Source organism: Heterodontus francisci, chromosome 1 (genome assembly GCF_036365525.1).
Source record: "Heterodontus francisci isolate sHetFra1 chromosome 1, sHetFra1.hap1, whole genome shotgun sequence".
Taxonomy (NCBI): Eukaryota; Metazoa; Chordata; class Chondrichthyes; order Heterodontiformes; family Heterodontidae; genus Heterodontus; species Heterodontus francisci.
Genome location: NC_090371.1, coordinates 184,170,332 through 184,194,699, shown reverse-complemented (window position 1 = coordinate 184,194,699; position 24,368 = coordinate 184,170,332). Strand labels below are relative to the sequence as shown.

Genomic DNA, 24,368 nt, shown 5'->3' with positions numbered 1-24,368 from the left:
AAGGCACAGGGGTGCTCATCCAGTGTACGAATTTACTAATCGTTCATCTCATTGCCACTATTGAACCTTGCAGTGTGAAAATGGACTGACATGGTTGCCTAAATTACAACAGTAACTACACTTCAAAAGTAATTAATTGTCTGTAAACTGCTTTGGGGCATCCTGAGGATGTGGAAGGCATTATATGTTATTTTCTTATTTGTTTTTTAAGACAAAATGAACACTATTTCAGTAAAAGGCACTCACTTTTATTTGCATTTTTTCTATTAACATAATTAATAACAGGATAAAAATTTGCATAATTAAAGACATGACAGAAAAGTCATGTTCAGGTCTTAATTACAAGCACTTTCTTTCACGCATACCTCATCTTACCCCTGACTATAAATATCAGTAAGGGTTTCTTTAACAATTAACATTTGCAAGTAACTATAATGAAGAGCAACCACTATTTATGAATTGACTTACAAAGCTAAAAATTGACTTTAATTCAAATGTATAATTTTCTTTTTGCATGTAAATGGGAATGCAAACCTTAAGACTGCAGCACAATGTTACTTTGGCAAAAAAAAGCTCACATCTCAATACCACAGGATTTTATAACTGAGTGTTTTATGCATATTATAATTCGAAATGATACATCAATTGAATATATCAAATGTATTAAAGGCTTCCCCTGTCATTTTATATGACAATATTTTAAATCATTGGGTGCTTAATGGTGGTCGCTAAGAATTACAAGCTTGATATTTCATTTGAGTACCTAACCTTTTCACAAATTACATGAAAAATGATGACCAAGTACCCACATCACTCCACATATTTTCTGCGCTGTGCACCATCACAGGACAAATTGCCTTTAACCGCATAAACCTGATTGAAACAATGACTTAAGGACAAATAAAACCATCAGTCAATGACTGTTATGAACGATTCGCCTCCCTCTCCCTCCTCGCCAACTACAGACCACAAACTCTTGCTGAACCTGATGACAGATTTTCAGTTGCAGGCATGGCAACCATTTTTATGTCTGTTTAGTCTCCTCCACCACTCCCCAAAATAAATTCCATCATTACATCCCCCTTTGTGTACCAAACCTGAAAAATATATGAAATGTATCTTTAATTCAGGTGTCAACTTTTCATTGTAGTTTGTATTTGTTTACATACATTTAACTCAGTTAATGCTTGCTATGTAATTTGAAAAATGTGCAAAATTAAGTATGTGAAATTATAATAACATAAATTATAAGGCTCTCTATCATTAAAACCAAGAATGGGTTGGAGATGGGGCTGCACATGAGCTTCAATTCTGCACTCTGCACTCACATCTGGTGAGGTTCCTTGCTGGCACTGGAGCCTTGCATTTTCTGTCCTACTTGTTTATACATAACATTTGTAATAACTTATTGAAATCTGTGAGTACCTATTTTCATGTATAATATTAGTTAGTGATGAAATTCCTTTGGGGTTCCACTGAACTCCTGTCATAACTCCAGAGAGAGACTGGTGAAGCTCCACAGAAAATGGTGGCAACCCGATTACGCCATATCTCTGCCTTTTCTGGGAGTTTCCTGTTTGCCTATATCCTCCTCCTACAGGGCAAATTATAGTAGGGGGCTAAGACAAGGCCTGGAAATTGGATCAAGCAGCATCAGTCTGGGGTGAGAAATGGATGCTGAAGCTAATATGGTGTGTGCCATTTGCTTTTTTTTCACGCACCAGTATGCACTGCACACCATATTTGTTAGGGTGCCCTGAAGTCATAGAGTATGCCAGCTTGAAACGGGAGTTGGGTCTATTGCCTCTACAGATCAGGGCTCTAATGCCTACTTCAAGCACCGTTCCAATGTTGGGATTCTGACTAACTGCAGCATGCATCCAAACCAATATGGCATGCAGTCAGATTTCTCAAGCAAACAGCCTAGTGGTCAGGTGCCAGATTTTCTGTCTGCGTGGAGCTAGAGATGTGCCCATATTAACAGAGGTGCCTGCTGTCCCATGTAGATTAGGTGTTCTCTGCTGACCACATAACCCGATGGTCAGCACTGGCAAACATGATCCCAGCATAACTGCTAGGATCATGACCTGTGAATTATCCACCTCCATCTTCAAACTGTATTTTAATTGTCCCCTTGTGACACACTGCTTGCTAATGTTTAGTTCTAAGCTGGCTGCTTTTTGCCATCACCCCCTCCCCCCACCGGCCCCCCACTAACTATACGTTTGAAAGTTGCAGCAATCACAGATTGCAAAAATCAGCTGTGCAGTTCCATCAGCCTTGCAAGACGACAATACAAGCATGACAAATGCTAACTTTATACTTTGATGAGAGGTTATTTTTTATGTCATTCCTTATCACTTAATACTGTGCTTAGGAAAGGTCAAACACAGTGCTACATAACAAGATAGTGTCGTCCCATACAAAAAAAGTAGCAATGACCATCAGGAATGGAAATCCATTGTGCAAAACGTATGTGACTGTGAATGTGAATGACAAGAGCATGCACTGCTATGAAGTAAACTAAGCACACTGTCCATTATTGATGCTTAAGAAATGCAGCATAAGCAGACTGGGAAGACAAAAAAAATGCACACAGTAAAGTAAGAGGATAGTCTAAGACTGTTGGCCCTTTGCACAAAAAAATCCAAGATTACTTTATTTGATTTACCCAAAATTGTGAAAGAAAGAAATAGTTTATAGTTTTGCACATTGCTCTAACTCTACCTGTAAATAGGTATTATTAAAAAATTACAGAAAATAATTTTTGCAGATGATACATAATAGAAAATGCGCGTACCCTGACAGATGACAAGGTTTTTTAGTACTTTACCCTTTTACTGTCCAATTGCAGTAACAACCTCAGGGAGTTTGATGTTAGGGATAAATGACTGAAATAATACAACACACATACTTGGCTATTTATTATTAGTCAATTGTAGGAATGGCTAAAGAGCTGATTCTGGGAATTGACAGGTACAATTATTGTCAAAAATAACCAAATCAAAATTAAGACTTACTGGTAATGCTTAGTTTTCAGTTTCTTTTGGTTGTTCCCAAATCCTCTGCCTTATGACTACACTATTAGAAGTTTCATACATTGAGGAACATCTGCAGAAGTGTTAGCCTCACCTTCGGCAACTGACATCATGATTCATAAATACTTTGGAATGACACTGTTCTACTAGATTGCAGTTTTGCTTTGGGGTGGGATTCACCAAATTGCTCTTCTTTCTTTTCACACATATCCAGTTGATCAGAACCAAACTCTCAGTTGCAGGGTGAAACATTATAAAATAAAGATTTACCTGATAGATTTATCGCCATGTGGCAAGCTTGGTGGTTTGTTACTAACAATGTTCTCACATTGTAACAGTTTTAAATCAATCAACCAAGGCATAACTGCATACACAGATGAGAGTACTGATACTGTCAATTGCACATATATATAAAATATATATATATATATATATATCATACATATATGTATCGGTATCAACTATTTTATCAGTGACATTTTGATTCTAACAATTGAGTTGTTATAAAATAGTAAATATACTAGATTCCTGTTAAGCTTAAAACAGGTTTCCTCTTAAGAAAACTCAAGTCCTGTCAACAAAAGTCTTGAAGCATGTATAATTTTAAACATCTGTAGTTTACACTGTCCCTTTTTCCTGTGGAGTTCAATAAAAAGACATTCCTCGCAATGGGTTGAGGAGGGTTTTAGGTGAGAAGTTGGCGGATCTCTTTGTGAACATAGCAGAGGAAATCAACATAAGAAGCTCCTCCATGCAAGCCTTTATCTTCCACCAGGAACTGCCTGAAGATCCCCTCTGATTTATCTTTTTGCTTTAATATTATCAACTGCAGATGGAAAGAAAAGAAAATCAGACTTAAACTCCAGGGCACACAATTTGTTGCAAACACTCCTTTAGTTTGATATAATTCCTGGTGACCTCACTTGAATACTTTAATATAATAGCATTTTCCTAGTTTTAAATGGCACATTATTTTCTGAAAGGGAAGGATTCTATGTTACTTTTGTTTATGTTGTGTATTGTAACGTAGATCGAGTCCTGTCAGTAGCAGTCTCAGAGTCTTTATAGGGCTAAAGAATAACTCATTTATTATATACAGATGTAACTATTTACACTCTCCAGAAGCCTGTCTAGCAAGCACACCTTGTGTTGCTTCTAGCTTCTTCCCAGCCTAAGATCCATGTGACTATTACATCATCATCACTACGGTGGGAGGGGTTTACTCTCACTGTCCCAAACATTAACCCTTTCATGCCCTTATATTAGTTTAGTTTAGTGATACAGCACTGAAACAGGCCCTTCGGCCCACCGAGTCTGTGCCGACCATCAACCACCCATTTATACTAATCCTACACTAATCCCATATTCCTACCACATCCCCACCTGTCCCTATATATTTCCCTACCACCTACCTATACTAGGTGCAATTTATAATGGCCAATTAACCTATCAACCTGCAAGTCTTTGGCATGTGGGAGGAAACCGGAGCACTCGGAGGAAACCCACGCAGACACAGGGAGAACTTGCAAACTCCACACAGGCAGTACCCAGAATCGAACCCAGGTCCCTGGAGCTGTGAGGCTGCGGTGCTAACCACTGCGCATTACATTTTACAAACTCAAGAACGTTTAATTTAAAACATATAACTCAGAACTGACAGGGAACTACAAAGAATTTTCAACAGAATTAGCATTTCAACAAGGTTTTGAAGTATGCAGCATTTGAGGCAGATATGGATGATATATGCTGAGTATTTCCAATTCCAATTTGCTTTAATCCCAATTAAAAATACCAAAAACAAAGACTGTAAATACTTACAAGTGTTTTTCACATATTTTTGCAAGTAAATATCAAAAGATATATGGGTTTGCAATGAGCTATATTTTTAAAAATTGAAAATGGAATGTAACCCTCCCACTCTCCAAGGCTCAAGGATGTATGGCAACAGCAATTGCAGTCTCCAATGATCCTCAAACAGATTGTTAAGAACTGTAGAAAAAAAAACAATATGACACTCCCACCAATTTTCCCTCCTCTGCTATGGGGAAGTGCCAAATGCTATCTCAGCATCTGCCTAAGAGGGCGAAGAGGTCATCTGCGCATGCGCCAACCAGTCCTGGCAATGCGGAACGCAGCGCACACGCAGAGAGCAGGAGCCCGTTTGCGCATGTGCGTAGCTTGGCGCAGTCTGATGACATCAGCGGCCGGCTGTGTTGTCAAGAATCACTTTACAGAGGAATGGCAGAAGCATTAAATAACCTACTGCAGCCTCCCTTCTTGACAACGTGGCAGGAGACTGCAGCCAGGGACCCGTGGCAGTTAGTAGGGAGAAAGGTTCAATGCCACAAGGGGGGATGGGAGAAGAGGCCGAGAGGTATGAACTGTGATTGGAGTGGGACAACTGATTAAAATCAGGGGTAGTCTACTGCAAGTGAGACACAAATCTTCCTTGTAAGGCGGGGAGGAGCCCAAGAAAACGTGAAAAGTAAATTTCATTTATCTTCTGGGCCTCTTTTGGCCCAGGATTTGATCTGCATATTTAAAACAGGACTCCCCTTATTTTAACTTCCCCCACCTGGTTTCTGTCAGTTGGTGTCAGTTAAAAATCGAGGCCATAGAGTAGGAACATATTTCACTCACGGAAAATAGGCAATAAATGTGTTGACATTACCATCTTTGTGGGCCTGATTTTACCACTCAGCAGGTTTCCAGCAAGAAACTGAGGGAGGCTGTTAATTTCCAACTCCCTTGCAGCAGAATAAGACCACAGGAATTTAATCACCTCAATAACAAGCCACAGGTTGAATTGGGCAGGAAGCTGCTGGCTTGTGAAAAATCAAGCAGCCCTTGTTTGCCTGCTGGCAGTTAGGCAAATGTGGGAGTTCTGGGGGTGGCATTCAGTAGGGAAGAGGGGAAGTATAGGGCAGGGGAGATCTAAACTTTTCTTGTACTCTTGCTCCTCAAGGCCCCAAAAAGGAAAGTAAAAAAAAAAACTTACCCTGAATAGCCTCCTCTGCTTCCAATTCTCTTATGACAGATGTTAATCTGATGGGAAAGTTGCAGCGACTTCTCTGCTCAGGCAAAAATTTAAATTGTGATTGGGGCCTAATGATGTCATGGGACTCCAAGCTCCTTATTTAAAGAGGACACCATTAGTTTTGGAGGGGAAGTCTAGCCACCTGATATTGGAGACTGTAACTGCAAACCCACACTTTACTATCTTACGCTTCTGGGGCACAGTGCAAGCATACACTAACAAGTTGCCAAATGGGCTCATGTTTCATACCATCAGTTAATGAACTGACAAATCTCAAATGGCACCTGTGGTTACTGCACCACAATTAAACCAGAAATTAGAATAATGAATGAACTATTATAAGACCGCTCAAAAAGAAACCCGAATAATCATTAACACCTCTGCCTACCTTCATGGAATAAGGGTTCTGGTTTCTTATGTTGTCAATGATTGACCTAATCTTCTTTGAATATGGATTGTCCAGTTCAGGTAATGATGTCTGTAACAAAGTGAAAGTTAGACTTTGTTCAAAGGTCAAAGTGTTGAGTACCATTCTCAGGTGATTACCACCCATGTTCAGATGGTCAAATTAGGCCTAAATCCAGTATAACATTTTGTGATGCACACCTGCCCGCTCAAAAGAGTGCTAATGCCACCACTACTTCAATGTACATTTTACATAATTATTGCCAGCCTTCTCATTATTTATCAGCGGTTTCCAATTTTCCAATCTGAAATGAGAAGCTATGTTAAGGGCAACTCGAACCCCTCCAGCATCTCAAATAGCTGGACTTTTCTTTTCAGACAATGGCATTCCTTTGAACATTTGTATATCTTAAGGAACTGCTCTTGTGCTTTACAGATAGGATGGGTTTCCCACTGTGATAGAAAGTTGCTACTTGCACAGATTTCCTACCACACTGGCATTGTGCATTGTTTTACGTGTTATATATTTAAATACTGGAGTCAATAAATTAAATATTTAAATGAAACATTTACAAATACCACCTGTGACTCAAAATGTAGACCTCTTGCCTTGTCCCACTTCAGAGACTTGAGCACAAAATTGTAGGCTGACACTATCGTTCAGACTGAGAGCACCATCAGAAGTGCCATCTTTCAGATAAGATGCTAAACTGAGATCCTGTCTGCCCTCTCAGGTGGATGTAAAAGATCCCACGGCATTATTTCTAAGACGACCAGGGGAGTTCTCCCTGGTGTCCTGGCCAATATTTATCCCTCAATCAACATCACTAAAGAACAGATTATCTGGTCCTTATTATATTGCTGTTTGTGGGAAGCTTGCAGTACACAAATTGGCTGCCACATTTCCTACATTACAACAGTGACTACACTTCAAAAGTACTTCATTGGCTGCAAAGTGCTTTGAGAGGTCATCAAAAACACTACATTAATGCAAGTCTTTCTTCTTTATATCCAGCAGAGCCACCTGGCTTGTTTCTTCAGGCACTAGAGGCTCCGGTCTTCCTGCCTATCCAGAATGCACTCACCCTTCAACGTTATATGTGTAATGAAATCCATTCAGAAATGCAGGTGAAATATTGTCCGATGAACTCTTTCCACCACTCTACCCCTCAAAAAACATTCCCAAAACCTACCTTTCCTCCCAAACTTTCAATCACTTGCCCTAACTTCTCTTCCCTAGCTCAGTGTTTCCATTCCTCATTACTCAACAGTCAAGCACCTCGGGTCATTTTGCATGTTTAAGTTGTTGAATTATCAGCACTACTGCATTTCAGTGCTGGAATAGTTGAGGGGAGCAGTTTCATACACTGAAACATGTCAATTAGCTCTACAATGACCATCATTTTCCAGTCCTCACTGGATACAGGTGTGGTGCCAGATGAGATTGGAGAATTGCTAACGTTGTACCTCTGTTTAAAAAGGGAGCGAAGGATAGACCGAATGATTACTGGCCAGTCAGTCTAACCTCAGCAGTGGGCAAATTATTGGAATCTATTCTGAGAGACAGGATAAACTGTCACTTAGAAAGGCACAGGTTAATCAAGGATAGTCAGCAAGGATTTGTTAAGGGAAGGTCTTGTTTGACCAGCTTGATCGAATTTTTTGAAGAAGTAACAAGGAAGATAGATGAGGGCAGTGCAGTTGATGTGGTCTACATGGATTTTGCAAGGCTTTGACAAGGTCCCACATGCAGACTGGTTAAAAAAATAAAATCCCATGGGATCCAGGAAATGCAGTAAGGTGGCAGGAAACAAAGGGTTATGGTTGACGGCTGTTTTAGCGACTGGAGGGCTGTTTCCAGTGGGGTTCTGGAGGGCTCAGTACTGGGTCCCCTACTTTTACTTACAGGACATAGGACATAAGAAGATAGGAACAGGAGTAGGCCATTCAGCCCCTCAAGCCTGTCCCGCCATTCAATGAGATCATGGCTGATCTGTGGCCTAAATCCCACAAACAGCAATCTATCTCAGATTTAAAATTAACAATTGTTCTAGCTTCAACTGCTGTTTGTGGCAGAAACTTCTCTTCCAAACCTCTACCACCCTTTGCGTGAAGAAGTGCTTCCTAACATCTCTCCTGAATGGTCTGGTCCTAATCGTTGGACCATCCCCCCTAGTTTTAGAATCTCCAACCAGTGGAAAGAGTTTATCTTTATCTGGTGTATGTTAATGATTTGGATGTAAATGTAGGGGGCATGATCAAAAAGTTTGCGGATGACACAAAGATTGGCCATGTGGTGGACAGCGAGGAGGATAGCTGTAGGCTGCAGGAAAATATTGATGGTCTGGGCTGGTCAGATGGACAGAAAAGTGGCAAATGGAATTCAGCTTGGGGAAGTGTGAGGTGATGCATTTGGGGAGGTCAAACAAGGCAAAGGAATACACGATTAATGGGAAGATACTGAGAACTGTAGAGGAAGTAAGGGTCCTTGGAGTGAATGTCCACAGATCCCTGAAGGTAGCAGGTCAGGTTGATAAGGTGGTTAAGAAGGCATATGGAATCCTTTCCTTTATTAGCTGAGGTATGGAATACAAGAGCAGGGAGGTTATGCTGGAACTATATAACTCTTTAGTTAGGCCACAACTTGAGTACTGTGTGCAGTTCTGGTCACCTCATTACAGTAAGGATGTAATTACACTAGAGAGGGTTTAGAGGAGATTTACGAGGATATTACCAGGACTGGAAAAATGCAGCTATGAGGAAAGATTAGATAGGCTGGAGTTGTTCTCCTTGGAACAGAGAAGGCTGAGGGGAGATCTGATTGAAATGTACAAACTTTTGAAGGGCCTGGATAGAGTGGAGGTGAAGGGTTTATTCACCTTAGCAGAGAGGTCAGTGACAAGGGGGCATAGATTTAAAGTGATTGGTAGAAGGATTAGAGGGGAGATGAGAAAAAACTTTTTCACCCAGATGGTGGTGATGGTCTGGAACTCACTGCCAGTAAGGGTCGTTGAGGCAGAGACTCTCAACTCATTCAGAACGAGTCTGGATATGCACCTCAAGTGCCATAAGCTGCAGGGCTATGGACCAAATGCTGGAAAGTGGGATGATAATAGGTGGATCTTTTTTGGCTGGCACAGACACGATGGGCCAAGTGGCCTCTTTCTGTGCCTTAAACTTTCTATGATTCTAATGATGACTGGAGATTCTCAATACAATGTAATAGTGAGGGCCCAGTTGAACAACTTAAATGAGTAAGGGAACTTGTAATATTAGCATGCAATTTCCTCGGAACTGCTCCCACATTAAGGATGGCAGGACAAGTGATGTGTCACGGCTGCAGTATGTGGGAGCTCCTGGATGCCAATGTGATCCAAGGCAAATACGTCTGCAGTAAGTGTTTGCAGCTCAAGGAGCTTCTGCTCAAAGTCACTGAGCTGGAGGCAGAGCTGTAGACACATACACATCAGGGAGGGGGAAAGTTACGTGGACATTTTGTACCAGGATGTCACACCCCTTGGGATAGGGTCGTCTGATTTGGTCAGTGGTCAGGGACAGGGGAGTGTGGCTGCAGCGGAGGCAGGTAGGGGGATCCAGAGGGCAGAAGTGCAGGAGCCTCAGCCTTTGCGATTATCCAACAGGTCTGAGGTTCTTTCAGCTTGTTTGGATGATAGTGGGGGCTGCAGGGTGGATGAGCAACCTGACCATGGCACCATGGTACAGCAAGCCATTCAAGTATGGGAAGCAAAAAGGAATGTAGGGGTAGTACGGGACAGTATAGTTAGGGAGATTGACACTGTTCTCTGCAGTAAAGAGAGAAAGTCCAGACGGCTGTGTTGCCGGCCCGATGCCAGGGTTCGGGACATCTGCTCAGGGTTGGAAGGGAAGTTACAGTGGGAGGGGGAGGATCCATTCAGTCGTTGTGGTCCATGTAGATATCAATGGCATAGGTGGGACAAGGAAAGAGGTTCGGCATAGTCAGTATGAGGAGCTAGGCACCAAATTAAGAAGCAGAACCTTCAAGGTAATAATCTCTGGATTATTACCTGAGCCACGCGCAAATCGAAATAGGGCAAATAAGATTAGAGAAATTAATGCGTGGCTCAAAGACTGGTGTGGTAGAACTGGGTTCCGGCTCGTGGGGCCCTGGCACCAGTACTGGGGCAAGTGGTGGCTGTACCATTGGGACGGTCCACCTGAACTGTGCTGGGGCCAGTGTTCTAGCGAGCTGCATAACTAGGGAAGTGGAGAGGGTTTTAAACTGAATAGTGGGGGCAAGGGATCAAATTTGGGAAGATATAGTAAATCAAAGAGTAGAGGCAAGGCAAGAGAGAAAGGTATTAATATGGGAAATGATAAACAGACTGTGACAGAAAGGGACAGAGAGTACAAATCTAAGAGTAAATCAACAGATAAGGCTAGAGGTTAAAAAAATAAAAAGGACAAAACTAAAGGCTCTGTATCTGAATGCAGGTAGCATTCGAAACAAAACAGATGAACTTAGAGCACAAATAGAAATAAATAAATATGATCTGATAGCCATTACAGAGACAAGGCTGCAGGATGACATAGATTGGGACCTGAATATTGAATTGTACATCACATTTAGGAAGGACAGGAAGCTAGGAAAAGATGGAGGGGTGGCTCTGTTAATTAATGATGGTATTAGCGCAATAGAGAGGGATGACCTAAATTCAGGAAATCAGGATGTAGAAGCAGTTTGCATAGATGAGAAATCATAAAGACAAGAAGTCACTTGTGGGAGTGGTTTATAGGCCCCCTAACAGTAACCTCACTGTAGGAGGGGGTATAAAGGAAGAAATAATGGCAGCTTGTCATAAAGGTACATTGATAATTATGGGGGATTTTAACCTACATGTAGACTGGAAAAATCAGATGGGCAGAGGTAGCCTAGATGAGTAGTTCATAGAATGTTTTTGGGGTAATTTCTTGGAAGAGTATATTCGGGAGCCAACCAGAGAGCAGGCTAATACTAGACTTGATATTGTGCAAAGAGATAGGATTAATTAATGACCTCATAGTTAAGGCACCGCTAGGCAGCAGCAATCATAATATGATTGAATTTTACATTCAGTTTGAGGGAGAGAAAAGTGGGTCCAAGACTAGTATTTTAAACTTAAATAAGGGCAATTATGAGGGCATGAAAGGAGAGTGAGCGAAAGTGAACTGGCAAATCAGGTTAAGGGATAGGCCAATAGAGATGCAGTGGCAGACGTTTAAGGGAAATTTCAGAATACACAGAATAGATACATTCCAACGAGAAAGAAAAATTTCAAGGGGAGGACCCACCATCCGTGGTTAACTAAAAAAGTTAAAGGTAGTATCAAACTTAAAGAAAAAGCATGTAATTACACAAAGATGGGTGGCAGGTCAGAAGATTGGACAGAATATAAAAAACAGCGAAGAATGACTAAAATGATATGGAAAGAAGAATTAAGAGTATGAGAGAAAGTTAGCTAGAAATATAAAAACAGAGAGTAAGAGTTTCTATAGATTTATACAAAGAACAATATAGCACAGGAACAGGCCATTCGGCCCTCCAAGCCTGCGCCGATCTTGATGCCTGCCTAAACTAAAACCTTCTGCACTTCCGGAACCGTATCCCTCTATTCCCATCCTATTCATGTATTTGTCAAGATGTCTCTTAAACGTCGCTATCGTACCTGCTTCCACCATCTCCCCCGGCAGCAAGTTCCAGGCACTCACCACCTTCTGTGTAAAGGACTTGCCTCGCACATCCCCTCTAACCTTAAACCTATGTCCCCTAGTAACTGACTCTTCCACCCTGGGAAAAAGCTTCTGACTATCCACTCTGTCCATGCCGCTCATAACTTTGTAAATCTCTATCATGTCACCCCTCCACATCCGTCTTTCCAGTGAAAACAATCCGAGTTTATCCAACCTCTCCTCATAGCTAATGCCCTCCAGACCAGGCAACATCCTGGTAAACCTCTTCTGTACCCTCTCCAAAGCCTCCACGTCCTTCTGGTAGTGTGGCGACCAGAACTGCACGCAATATTCGAAGTGTGGCCTAACTAAGGTTCTGTACAGCTGCAGCATGACTTGCCAATTTTTATACTCTATGCCCCGACCGATGAAGGCAAGCATGCCGTATGCCTTCTTGACTGCCTTATCCACCTGCGTTGCCACTTTCAGTGACCTGTGGACCTGTACGCCCAGATCTCTCTGCCCGTCAATACTCCTAAGGGTTCTGCCATTTACTGTATACTTCCCACCTGCATTAGATCTTCCAAAATGCATTACCTCACATTTGTCCGGATTAAACTCCATCTGCCATTTCTCTGCCCAAGTCTCCAACCGATCTATATCCTGCTGTATCCTCCGACAATCCTCATCACTATCCGCAACTCCACCAACCTTTGTGTCGTCCGCAAACTTACTAATCAGACCAGCTACATTTTCCTCCAAATCATTTATATATATTACAAAGAGCAAAGGTCCCAGCACTGATCCCTGCGGAACACCACTAGTCACATCCCTCCATTCAGAAAAGCACCCATCCACTGCTACCCTCTGTCTTCTATGACAGAGCCAGTTCTGTATCCATCTTACCAGCTCACCTCTGATCCCGTGTGACTTCACCTTTTGTACCAGTCTGCCATGAGGGACCTTTACTGAAGTCCATATCGATAACATCCACTGCCTTTCCTTCATCTTTGTCACTTCCTCAAAAAACTCAATCAAATTAGTGAGACACGACCTCCCCTTCACAAAACCATGCTGCCTCTCGCTAATAAGTTTGTTTGTTTCCAAATGGGAGTATATCCTGTCCTGAGGAATCCTCTCTAATAGTTTCCCTACCACTAATGTAAGGCTCACCGGCCTATAATTTCCTGGATTATCCTTGCTACCCTTCTTAAACAAAAGAACAACATTGGCTATTCTCCAGTCCTCTGGGACCTCACCTGTAGCCAATGAGGATGCAAAGATTTCTGTCAAGGCCCCAGCAATTTCTTCCCTTGCCTCCCTTAGTATTCTGGGGTAGATCCGATCACGCCCTGGGGACTTATCTACCTTAATGCTTTGCAAGACACCCAACACCTCCTCCTTTCTGATAATGAGATGACTGAGACTATCTGCACTCCCTTCCCTCGGCTCATCATCCACCAAGTCCTTCTCTTTGGTGAATACTGATGCAAAGTACTCATTTAGTACCTCGCCCATTTCCTCTGGCTCCACACATAGATTCCCTTCTCTGTCTTTGAGCAGGCCAACCCTTTCCCTAGTTACCCTCTTGCTCTTTATATACGTATAAAAAGCCTTGGGATTATCCTTAATCCTGTTTGCCAATGACTTTTCATGACCCCTTTTAGCCCTCCTGACTCCATGCTTAAGTTCCTTTCTACTGTCTTTATATTCCTCAAGGGATTCATCTGTTCCTAGCCTTCCAGCCCTTACGAATGCTTCCTTTTTCTTTTTGACTAGGCTCACAATATCCCGTGTTATCCAAGGTTCCCAAAACTTGCCAAACTTATCCTTCTTCCTCACAGGAACATGCTGGTCCTGGATTCTAATCAACTGACATTAGAAAGACTCCCACAAGTCAGATGTTGCTTTACCCTCAAACAGCCGCCCCCAATCTAAATTCTTCAGTTCCTGCCTAATATTGTTATAATTAGCCTTCCCCCAATTTAGCACCTTCACCCGAGGACTACTCTTATCCTTATCCACAAGTACCTTAAAACATATGGAATTATGGTCACTGTTCCCGAAATGCTCCCCCACTGAAACTTCGACCACCTGGCCGGGCTCATTCCCCAATACCAGGTCCAGTACGGCCCCATCCCTAGTTGGACTATCTATGTATTGTTTCAAGAAGCCCTGCTGGATGCTCCTTACATATTCTGCCCCATCCACGCCCTTAGCACTAAGTGAGTCCCAGTCAATATAGGGGAAGTTAAAATCACCCACCACTACAACCCTGTTACCTTTACATCTTTCCAAAATCTGTCTACATATCTGCTCCTCTACCTCCCGCTGGCTGTTGGGAGGCCTGTAGAAAACCCCCAACATCGTGACTGCACCCTTCCTATTCCTGAGCTCCACCCATATTGCCTCGCTGCACGACCCCTCCGAGGTGACCTCCCGCAGTACAGCTGTGATATTCTCCTTAACAAGTAATGCAACTCCCCCACCCCTTTTACATCCCCCTCTATCCCGCCTGAAGCTTCTAAATCCTGGAGCATTTAGCTGCCAATCCTGTCCTTCCCTCAACCAAGTCTCTGTAATAGCAACAACATCATAGTTCCAAGTACTAATCCAAGCTCTAAGTTCATCTGCCTTACCTGTTATACTTCTCGCATTGAAACAAATGCACTTCAGACCACCAGTCCCGCTGTGCTCTGCAACATCTCCCTGCCTGCTCTTCCTCTTAGTCTTACTGGCCTTATTTACTAGTTCCCCCTCATTTATTTCAGTTGCTGTCCTACTGCTCTGGTTCCCACCCCCCTGCCACACTAGTTTAAACCCTCCCGAGTGAGGCTAGCAAACCTCGCAGCCAGGATATTTGTGCCCCTCCAGTTTAGATGCAACCCGTCCTTCTTGTACAGGTCCCATCTGTCCCTGAAGAGATCCCAATGGTCCAGATATCTGAAATCCTCCCTCCTACACCAGCTGTTCAGCCACGTGTTTAGCTGCACTATCTTCCTATTTCTAGCCTCACTGGCACATGGCAGAGGGAGTAATCCCGAGATTACAACCCGAGAGGTCCTGTCTTTTAACTTTCTACCTAACTCCCTAAACTCCCCCTGCAGGACCTCATCACTCTTCCTGCTTATGTCGTTGGTACCGATGTGTACCACAACCTCTGGCTGTTCATCCTCCCCCTTCAGAATGCCCCCTGTCCGTTCAGAGACATCCTTGACCTTGGCACCAGGGAGGCAACATACCATCCTGGAGTCTCTTTCATGTCCACAGAAGCGCCTATCTGTGCCCCTGGCTATAGAGTCCCCTATAACTATTGCTCTTCTGCATTTTGTCCCTCCCTGCTGAACAACGGTGCCAGCCGTGGTGCCATTCTCTGGCTGCTGTTGTTTTCCCCTGATAGGCCATCCCCCCCAACAGTATCCAAAACGGTATACTTGTTAGAGAGGGGGATAGCCACAGGGGATTCCTGCACTGACTGCCTGCTCCTTCTAGCGGTCACCCATCTATCTGCCTGCACCTTGGGTGTAACCACTTCTCTAAAACTCCTGTCTATGACGCTCTCTGCCACCTGCATGCTCCTAAGTGCTATATATATATAAACGAAGAGTTAACAAAGTGTGCGTTGGTCCATAGAAAGTGAGTCTGGGGAATTAATAATGGATAATAAGGAGATGGCAGATGAATTGAACAGGTATTTTGCATCGGTCTTCACTACAGAGGATACAAGTAACATCCCAGAATTCGCTGTAAGTCAGGAAATGGAAGGGAGGGAGAAACTCAAGAAAATTACTATCACCAGGGAAGTGGTACTGAGGAAATGGTTGGAGCTGCAGGCTGACAAGCCCTTGGGTCCTTATGGACTTCATCTTAGAGTCTTAAAAGAAGTGGCTAGTGAGATAGTTGATGCATTGGTTTTAATTTTCCAAAATTCCCTAGATTCGAGGAAGGTTCCATTAGATTGGAAAATAGTGAATGTAAATCCTGTTTTCAAAAAGGGAGGAAGACAGAAAGGAAACTACAGGCCAGTTAGCTTAACATCTGTCTGATGGAAAATGTTGGAAGCTATTATTAAAGACGTTACAGCAGGGCACTTAGAAACATTCAAGGTAATCAGGCAGAGTCAACATGGTTTTGTGACAGGGAAATCATGTTTAACCAATTTATTGGAGTACTTTGAGGGAGTTACATGTGCTGTGGATGAAGGGAAACTGGAGGATGTATTGTACTTAGATTTCCAGAAGGATTTTGATAAGGTGCCACATCAGAGGTTATTGCGAGAAATAAAAGCTCATGGTGTAGGGGGTAACATATTGGCATGGATAGAAGATTGGCTAGCTAACAGGAAACATAGAGTAGGCATAAATGGGTCATTTTCTGGTTGGCAAGATGTAATGAGTTGTGTACCACAGGGATCTGTGCTGGGGCCTCAACTTTTTACAATTTATAAATGACTTAGATGAAGGGACCGAAGGTATGGTTGCTAAATTTGCTGATGACACAAAGATAGGTAAGAACGTAAGTTGTGAAGAGGATATAAAGAGGGTACGAAGGGAGATAGATAGGTTATGTGAGTGGGAAAAGATCTGGCAAATGGAGTATAATGTGGGAAAGTGTGAAATTATCCATTTTGGCAGTAAGAATAAAAAAGAAGCATATTATCTAAATGGTGAGAGATTGCAGAGCTCTGAGATGCAGAGGGATCTGGGTGTCCTAGGCATGAATCGCAAACTGTTAGTATGCAGGTACAACATGTACGTAGGAAAGCTAATAGAATGTTATTGTTTATTGTGAGAGTAATTACGCTTCAAAAGAGGGAGGTTATGCTTCAGCTATACAGGGCATTGGTGAGACTACATCTGGAGTACAGTATTGGTCTCCTTTAAGGAAGGATGTAAATGCATTGGAAGAAGTTCAGAGGTGGTTCACCAGACTAATGCCCACTAGACTATGTCCACATCTCTGTCCTTGGCCTGCTGCAATGTTCAGTGAACATAAATGCAAGCTCGAGGAACAGCACTTTTTCTTCCGATTAGGCACACTACAGCCTACCAGACTGAACATTGAGTTCAACAATTTCAGAGCGTGACTGGCCCTTTTTTATTTTTATTTTATTTTGTTCCGTATTTTTTTGTTTTTTTACTATGTGCCTGCCTACTGTTTTTTTCATGTTTGTGCTTTTGGCTAGGGCTGCTCATTATTCTGTCATTAATGCTCCCTCTGCGACTAATGCTTTGTCTTTCACCACACCATTATCACACTCTTTGCCTTTGCCCCATGACCTCCCTGTCAGTTAATCTCTCCGGCTTTCTTTCCTATCACACACCTTCCCTTTTGTTCTCTTTTTTCCCCACCACCGCTTTATTTGCTTAAAATCTATTATATTTCTAACCTTTGCCAGTTCTGATTAAAGGTCACTGACCTGAAATGTTAGCTCTGCTTCTCTCTCTACAGATGCTGCCAGATCTGCTGAGTATTTCCAGCACTTTCTGTTTTTATTACTGGACTAATACCTGGAATGGGTGGGTTGTCTTATGAGGAAAGGTTGAACAAGCTTGGCTTATATCCACTGGAATTTAGAAGAGTAAGAGGCAACTTGATTGAAACCTATATCGTGAGGGGTCTTGACAGGTGGATGTGGAAAGGATGTTTCCTCTTGTGGGTGAATCTAGAACTATGGGTCATTGTTCATAAATAAGGGCTCGCCCATTTAAGCCAGAGGTGAGGAACAATTTTTTCTCTCAGAGGGCTGTGAGTCTTTGGAACTCTCTTCCTCAAAAGGCGGTGGAAGCAGAGTCTTTGAATATTGTTAAGGCAGAGGTCGGTAGATTCTTGATAAGAAAGGCGATGAAAGGTTATCGGGGGTAGGCAGGAATGTGGAATTGAGGTTACAATCAGTTGAGCCATGAACTTATTGAATGGTGCAGCAGGCCCGAGGGACCGAGTGGTCTACTCCTGCTCATAATTCGTATCATCCCACTATAAGACTGCTGGAAGTGTGTCAGAAAATCCTGTTTATGTGGGGTTTCTGCCACATTTCTGGTGAGGATTTGGCAATGGGGCAAGGATAGCTTTGAGGAAATCTTGTCCTCTGAATAAAATTATAAATTAGTCAGTGAATGCATACATTTTGGTCAATTGCTACAAATAAATTTATTGCACTTCTTACACAATCACTCTTGTAACACTCTTTTCCTCAAGAATATAATGTGGTTTATCACGTGAGGGAGGCGAGAATGATTACTTTCAGGAAATTCAAATTTGAATGTTAAGAAGTTTTCACATATTACTTACCAGATCTGTGTTGATATGTGCAAAGGACGGTACATTAAAGATGCCTTGAATTAGCTCAGGTTGAGAGTTCAGCCCCAGCCACAGGAACATATTTATCCCATTCTCCAACAAAAATATTCCTCCATCAGCTAAACGTTCTTCTGAGCAACGGACAGCAGCAGGAAACTCCTCACTGTTTACATCCATCTTGTGCTGTTTATGAAACAGAGAAGTGTTCAGCTGTGTCAGTAGTTGGAGGGTGTGCATTAACCTCGGAAACATAGGTACAGGAACAGGAGCAGGCCATTTAGCCTCTCAAGCCTGTTTGACCATTCAATTAGGTTATTGCTGATCTGTATCTCAACATTATTTACATGCCTTAGTTCCATATTCTATAATAAGCTTCTCTAACAAAAAAAATAAAAATCTCAGCTTTGAAATTTTCACTTGACCCAGCCTCAACAGCTTTCTTCAGGAGAGAGTTCCAGAGTTCCTCTACCCTTTGTGTGAAGAAGTGCTTTCTGACATCACTCTGACCATCATTTTCTAATCCGCACTGTATACAGGTATGGTGCCGGAGGATTGGAGGTCTGCTGACGTTGTACCTTCGTTTAAAAAGGGAGAGAGGGTTAGACCGAATAATTACAGGCCAATCAGTCTAACCTCGGTAGTGCGCAAATTATTGGAATCAATTTTGACAGACAGGATAAACTGTCATTTAGAAAGGCACACATCAATCAAAGACAGCCAGCATGGATTTGTTGAGGGAAGATCATGTCCGACTAACTTGATTGAATTTTTTGAGGAGGTAACAAGGAAGATTGATGAGGGTACTGCAATTGATGTGGTCTACAGGAATTTTAGCAAGGCTTCTGACAAGGTCCCACATGGCAGACTGGTTAAAAAATAAAAGCCTATGGGAGCCAGGCAAATATAGCAAGCTGGATACAAAATTGGCTCAGTGACAGGAAACAAAGGGTCATGGTTTTGTGACTGGAAGGCTGTTTCCAGTGGTGTTCTGCAGGGCTCAGTACTGGATCCCCTGAATTTTGTGGTATATATTAATGATTTGGACGTAAATGTAGGGGCAGATTCAAGAAGTTTGCAGATGAAACAAAATTTGGCCGCATAGTTGATAGCGAGGACGGAAGCTACAGACTGCAGGAAGATATCAATGGACTGGTCAGGTGGGCAGAAAAGTGGTAAATGGAATTCAACACAGAGAAGTGTGAGGTAATGCATTTGGGAAGGTCAAATAAGGCAAAGGAATACACAATAAATGGGAGGATACTGAGAGGTGTCGAGGAAGTGAGGGACCTTGGAGTGCATGTCCACAAATCCCTGAAGATAGCAGGACAGGTCGATAGGGTGGTTCAGAAGGCATATGGAATACTTTCTTTTATTAGCCGTGGCATAGAATATAAGAGCAAGGAGGTTATGTTGGAGCTGTAGAAAACACTAGTTAGGTTACCTCATTACAGAAAGGATGTAATTGCACTAGCGAGGGTACAGAGGAAATTTATGAGGATGTTGCCAGGACTGGAAAATTGCAACTATGAGGAAAGATTGGATAGGCTGGGGTTGTTCTCCTTGGAACAGAGGAGGCTGAGGGGAGATTTGATTGAAGTGTATAAGGTTGTGAGGGGCCTGAATAGAGGGGTACCTACTTCCCTTAGCAGAGGGGTCAGTGACTAAGGGGCATAGATTTAAAGTGATTGGTATAAGGATTAGTGGGGAGACAAGGAAAAATGTTTTCACCCAGAGGGTGGTAGGGGTCTGGAACTCACTGCCTGAAAGGGTAGTAGAGGCAGAAAACCGCAATTCATTTAAAAGGTGTCTGAATATGCACCTGAAGTCCCATAACCTCCAGGGATACGGACCCTGAAGTCCTGTAACCTCCAGGGATACGGACCCTGAAGTCCTGTAACCTCCAGGGATACAGACCAAGTGTTGGAAAATCAGATTAGGATGGGTAGCTCATTTTTCAGCCAGCGCAGACATGATGGGCAGAGTGGCCTCCTTCTGTGTCGTAAATTTTTCTACATTTTCTAAATTGTCTAAATATCTGAAAAGGAGGAACGTGCAGCGATGTGGGGAGGGGGCAGAGGAATGGCAGTACGTAAATTGCTCCTTCGGAGGGCTGGCATGGACACACTGGGTCGAATGGCCTTCTTTGCTGTAACAATTATATGATCATTCCTGAACAGTCTAATCTTAAGGTTATGCCCTCTTGTTCTGGACTGCCCCACCAGGGAAGTAGTTTCTCTCTATTTACCCTATCATCTGCTTTAATCATCTTAAACATCTCATTTAGATCATCCCTTAATCTTCTAAATTCAAAGGAATACAAGCCTATGCAACTTGTCCTCATAATTTAATCCTTTTAGCCCAGGTATCATTCTGCTGAGTCTGCACTATACCTCGTCCAATATACCACTGTGAGCTTTTTCATTTCTTGTCGCACAACATGAGACACAACAGTGACTTCAATACTGATGCAATTCATACAAGAAATCATTAACTGAAGCATAACAGCTTTTCCAACAGCATCTATGATTCCTCTATGAGACTCACTGCTTTCTCTTTTGAAGGATTACTTTATTGGCTATTAAACAAGACAAAGAGTGAGAATGTGAAAGAACTGAAACAGAAACAGTTCCTATTATTAATTATTTATGACCTAATATGAAAAGCAAGTGTATTTTGATAGGTCTTCTGGCTTACTTCAAATCCTCCTAGAATTAAAAATGACTATTGCAGTTTAAGCTGCTCCTACCTTGTTATTTGTAGTCAGATAACAAAAGCGGAGGAAAAACAGCCATGATTTAGTAAGATCTAGCATTACTTTAGCATCTGAAATCATAAAAAGTTTTATTTTATCCCTATCGATCTAATAGGAAGTTCCTAACATCACAACAATGGTGTAAGATTTCTCTGGCCTTCATGTGCAGCAATTTCACAACTGTTTTCTTGAAGCCCTCTTAGGCACAATATTGCACAGATGCACACCTAGGGAACACTCAGTTCCAGCGGAAGGCAGAGAAAAAAAGCCTGGAAATTTATTACACCCTCTACATTGTTCAGAAGTTTTCTGGGGATCCCTTGATGGAGGACAGAATGGCAGCACCTGCATCAGGCGCAGAACTTCCCGTCCATTAAAACTCTTCACTTACGATGGGTAAAAGCCGTGGGTAGAAAAAGGATTGTGTGCCAACCACATCCATAGATGTAACCAGCAGCCGTTGGAAAGCTCTCTCATCTGTGGGAAGGTCAGGGCTCCCCAGTAAAACATAACTCTTCAAGAGACAATTCATGTAGACTGGCAGCAACTTCATGGCCTCTGGAAGGATGAGCTGACAGACAAAAAAACATGCTTCAATAACAAGCAACCATCGCACAACAGGACAGATTTTTATTTCTGTTTAATCAAATTAAAATTACAACGTGATATTAATATATCTGCACATTCTAGATGAAAAACAGTGTGATTCTTGCTTGCAAATTGTGTTAATGTTCTGCATTAGTAATGATAATGTTTTGAAGTTTGTCCAACACAATCCAGTAGATGATTTGAAAGAAGTCTGCTGATTTACTGTGGAGCAAGGGCAGGAAATCTGAAAAGCGCCTTCATGTCTGGCTATTCCAGTTTAAGGTTTCAATCTATCTGTCCATTAATGGGGATGATAGATTATTTTAATGAAACTGGAGAGAAACCAACGTTAGCTTCAGGCTACTAAAGTATAGATTTATTTTCTTCAAATGCCAAGGATCAGCCAGAACACAATGTTGAAATCTTTTTCCTTCATAAATGCTAAACTATACCATACCGTTTACTGCATGGATCAAGACATGGACAACTTTCAGACTTGCACTGATTAGAGGCAAGCAACATTAGTGCCACTGAAGTACTAGGCAATGACCGTCTCCAAAAAGAGAGTGTAATCATCTCCCTTGATATTCAACAGTATTACCATCACTGGATACCACAACATCAACATCCTTGGGGTTACCACTGACCAGAAACTTAACTGGACCAGCCCCATAAATAGTGTGTCTATGAGAGGCTGGATATTCCATGGTGAACGACTCACTGTCTGACTCCCCAAAGTCTGTCCACCATTTACAAGGCACAAGTTAGGAGTGCGATGGAATACTCTCCACTTGCCCGGATGAGCACGGCTCCAACAATACTCTAGAAGCTTGACAGAATCCAGGACAAAGCAGCATGCTTGATTGGCACCCCATCCATCACCAGCACACATTTGCAGTCAGTGTGTATCATCTAGAAAATGCACTGTATCAACTTGCCAAGGCTTCTTTGACAGTACCTCATAAACACACAACCACTAGCACCTAGGAGGACAAGGGCAGCAGGAGATGGGAACACCACCACCTCCAAGTTCTCCTTCAAGTCACACAGCATCCTAATGTATGTCATAGTTACTTCATCATCACTGGGTCAAAATCCTGGAACTCCCTGCCTAACTGCATTGTGGGAGCACCTACACCTCATGGACTGCAGCAGTTCAAGAAGGCGGCTCACCATCACCTTCTCAAGGGCAATCAGTGACGGGCAATAAATGTTGGCCTTGCCAGCAACATCGACATCCCATAAGTAAATAAAATAACATTATGAAACAGATGAAGCAAATTATGAAATAAAGTCAATCACAAAACCAATGCAAAAAATTGCTGTTGTAAATACACTTCTAATATATATGGTGATACAAGTAATTTGGTGAAAAGCAACCTGTAATACTGTTCTGCCAGTCAAGCAGCAGTGTAATCCTTCAGCACTGTTCTGAAGGGTTATAATACCCTTTGACTTGTCATGTGATACTATGATGCACAGCTGTACTCAACTCGATGGCATGTAATGAACTGGCAGCAGCCCAGCTCTATTTGAAATGGTGCACTTCAAATAGGCTCAGTATACACTTTATTACAAATAATAACATATGTGAAAAGGAATCGAGTCCAAACTGGTTGTTCAGAAAAAGTTACCAAACTTTTTGGACTTCTTGGTTGAGTTGTTTCGAAAATGTTTCTAAACCACTTGAGCCTTTTTCATGATTTAGGATATTATATGAACCACTTGACTTAGATTATAGTCTTGCAACTCTTCATAATAGTTTTAAAAATGTCACTAATTTAAACAACTGATGATATGTTATGAAGTTATTAAACATCACACCCCAGTGTCTCTCACAGTATGTAAAGGAGCGGCATAACAATTTGCTCACATCAGATGTTAGCTTCTTACCTTCAATGGCTTAATGCTCAACTACCTATACATAAGATTTCTAGGGTCTCTTTCACTCAATCTCTCTCACTACAGTTGAGATTTGGGTGAATTTTGACACTTTTCATTCAGTCTAGTAGGTGGGAAAATAAATCCAAGGAAGTTATTCTTTCCCTGGCAATTGATACTGTTCAATTTGTCCATGAGACACACATCCTATTAATTAGTTGAGGTTGGCACTGGTGCTGGTCAGAGAAATGTTGACAGCTCAGATTATCCCTCCTCCCAGCTGAAGAATGTTGTACTACATGTATCCTTTGTCCCCACTACTCACCAATAATTCAGCTGATGGAATGAATTGTTGGATGGAGAGAAGTTTTAGATTTAACAGTGGTACAAGGCCACACACTTTTCAGATATGCTATTTTGTTACTCATTTTCAATTACCTCAATGCTGATCTGCTTTAACAATGGCTAAATTACAGAACCACCTCCAATAGAATAAATGACCCTGTTTGCTTTCAAAAGGAAGTAAGGCAGGCTTGCGCAGCGGCACCTCATCTTTTGGTTATGCACTTTACAGTCTTCTGGAATCAACACTGAATTCATCAATTTCCGACTGTAGTCTCTGCCCCCATTTTGTTTCCTCTTTTTTGCATGTTTCGTCCTTAGAATCACAGAATGACAA

General features: G+C 42.1%; 1 protein-coding gene across 2 annotated transcripts in view; it reads right to left on the bottom strand.

The window, feature by feature from the left end:
* Positions 1-232: 232 nt before the first annotated feature.
* LOC137373877 (protein transport protein Sec24D-like) overlaps positions 233-24,368 on the bottom strand; it is a 282,185-nt gene continuing 258,049 nt past the window's right edge. For both annotated transcript variants that reach the window (XM_068039393.1, XM_068039404.1), the window contains exons 20-23: positions 21,612-21,791; positions 18,460-18,651; positions 6,464-6,553; positions 233-3,864 (exon numbers count right to left, since the gene is read on the bottom strand). In XM_068039393.1, coding sequence (XP_067895494.1) covers positions 3,724-3,864; positions 6,464-6,553; positions 18,460-18,651; positions 21,612-21,791 — 603 coding nt within the window. In that variant the 3' untranslated portion in view covers positions 233-3,723. The remainder of the gene's footprint in view (positions 3,865-6,463; positions 6,554-18,459; positions 18,652-21,611; positions 21,792-24,368) is intronic.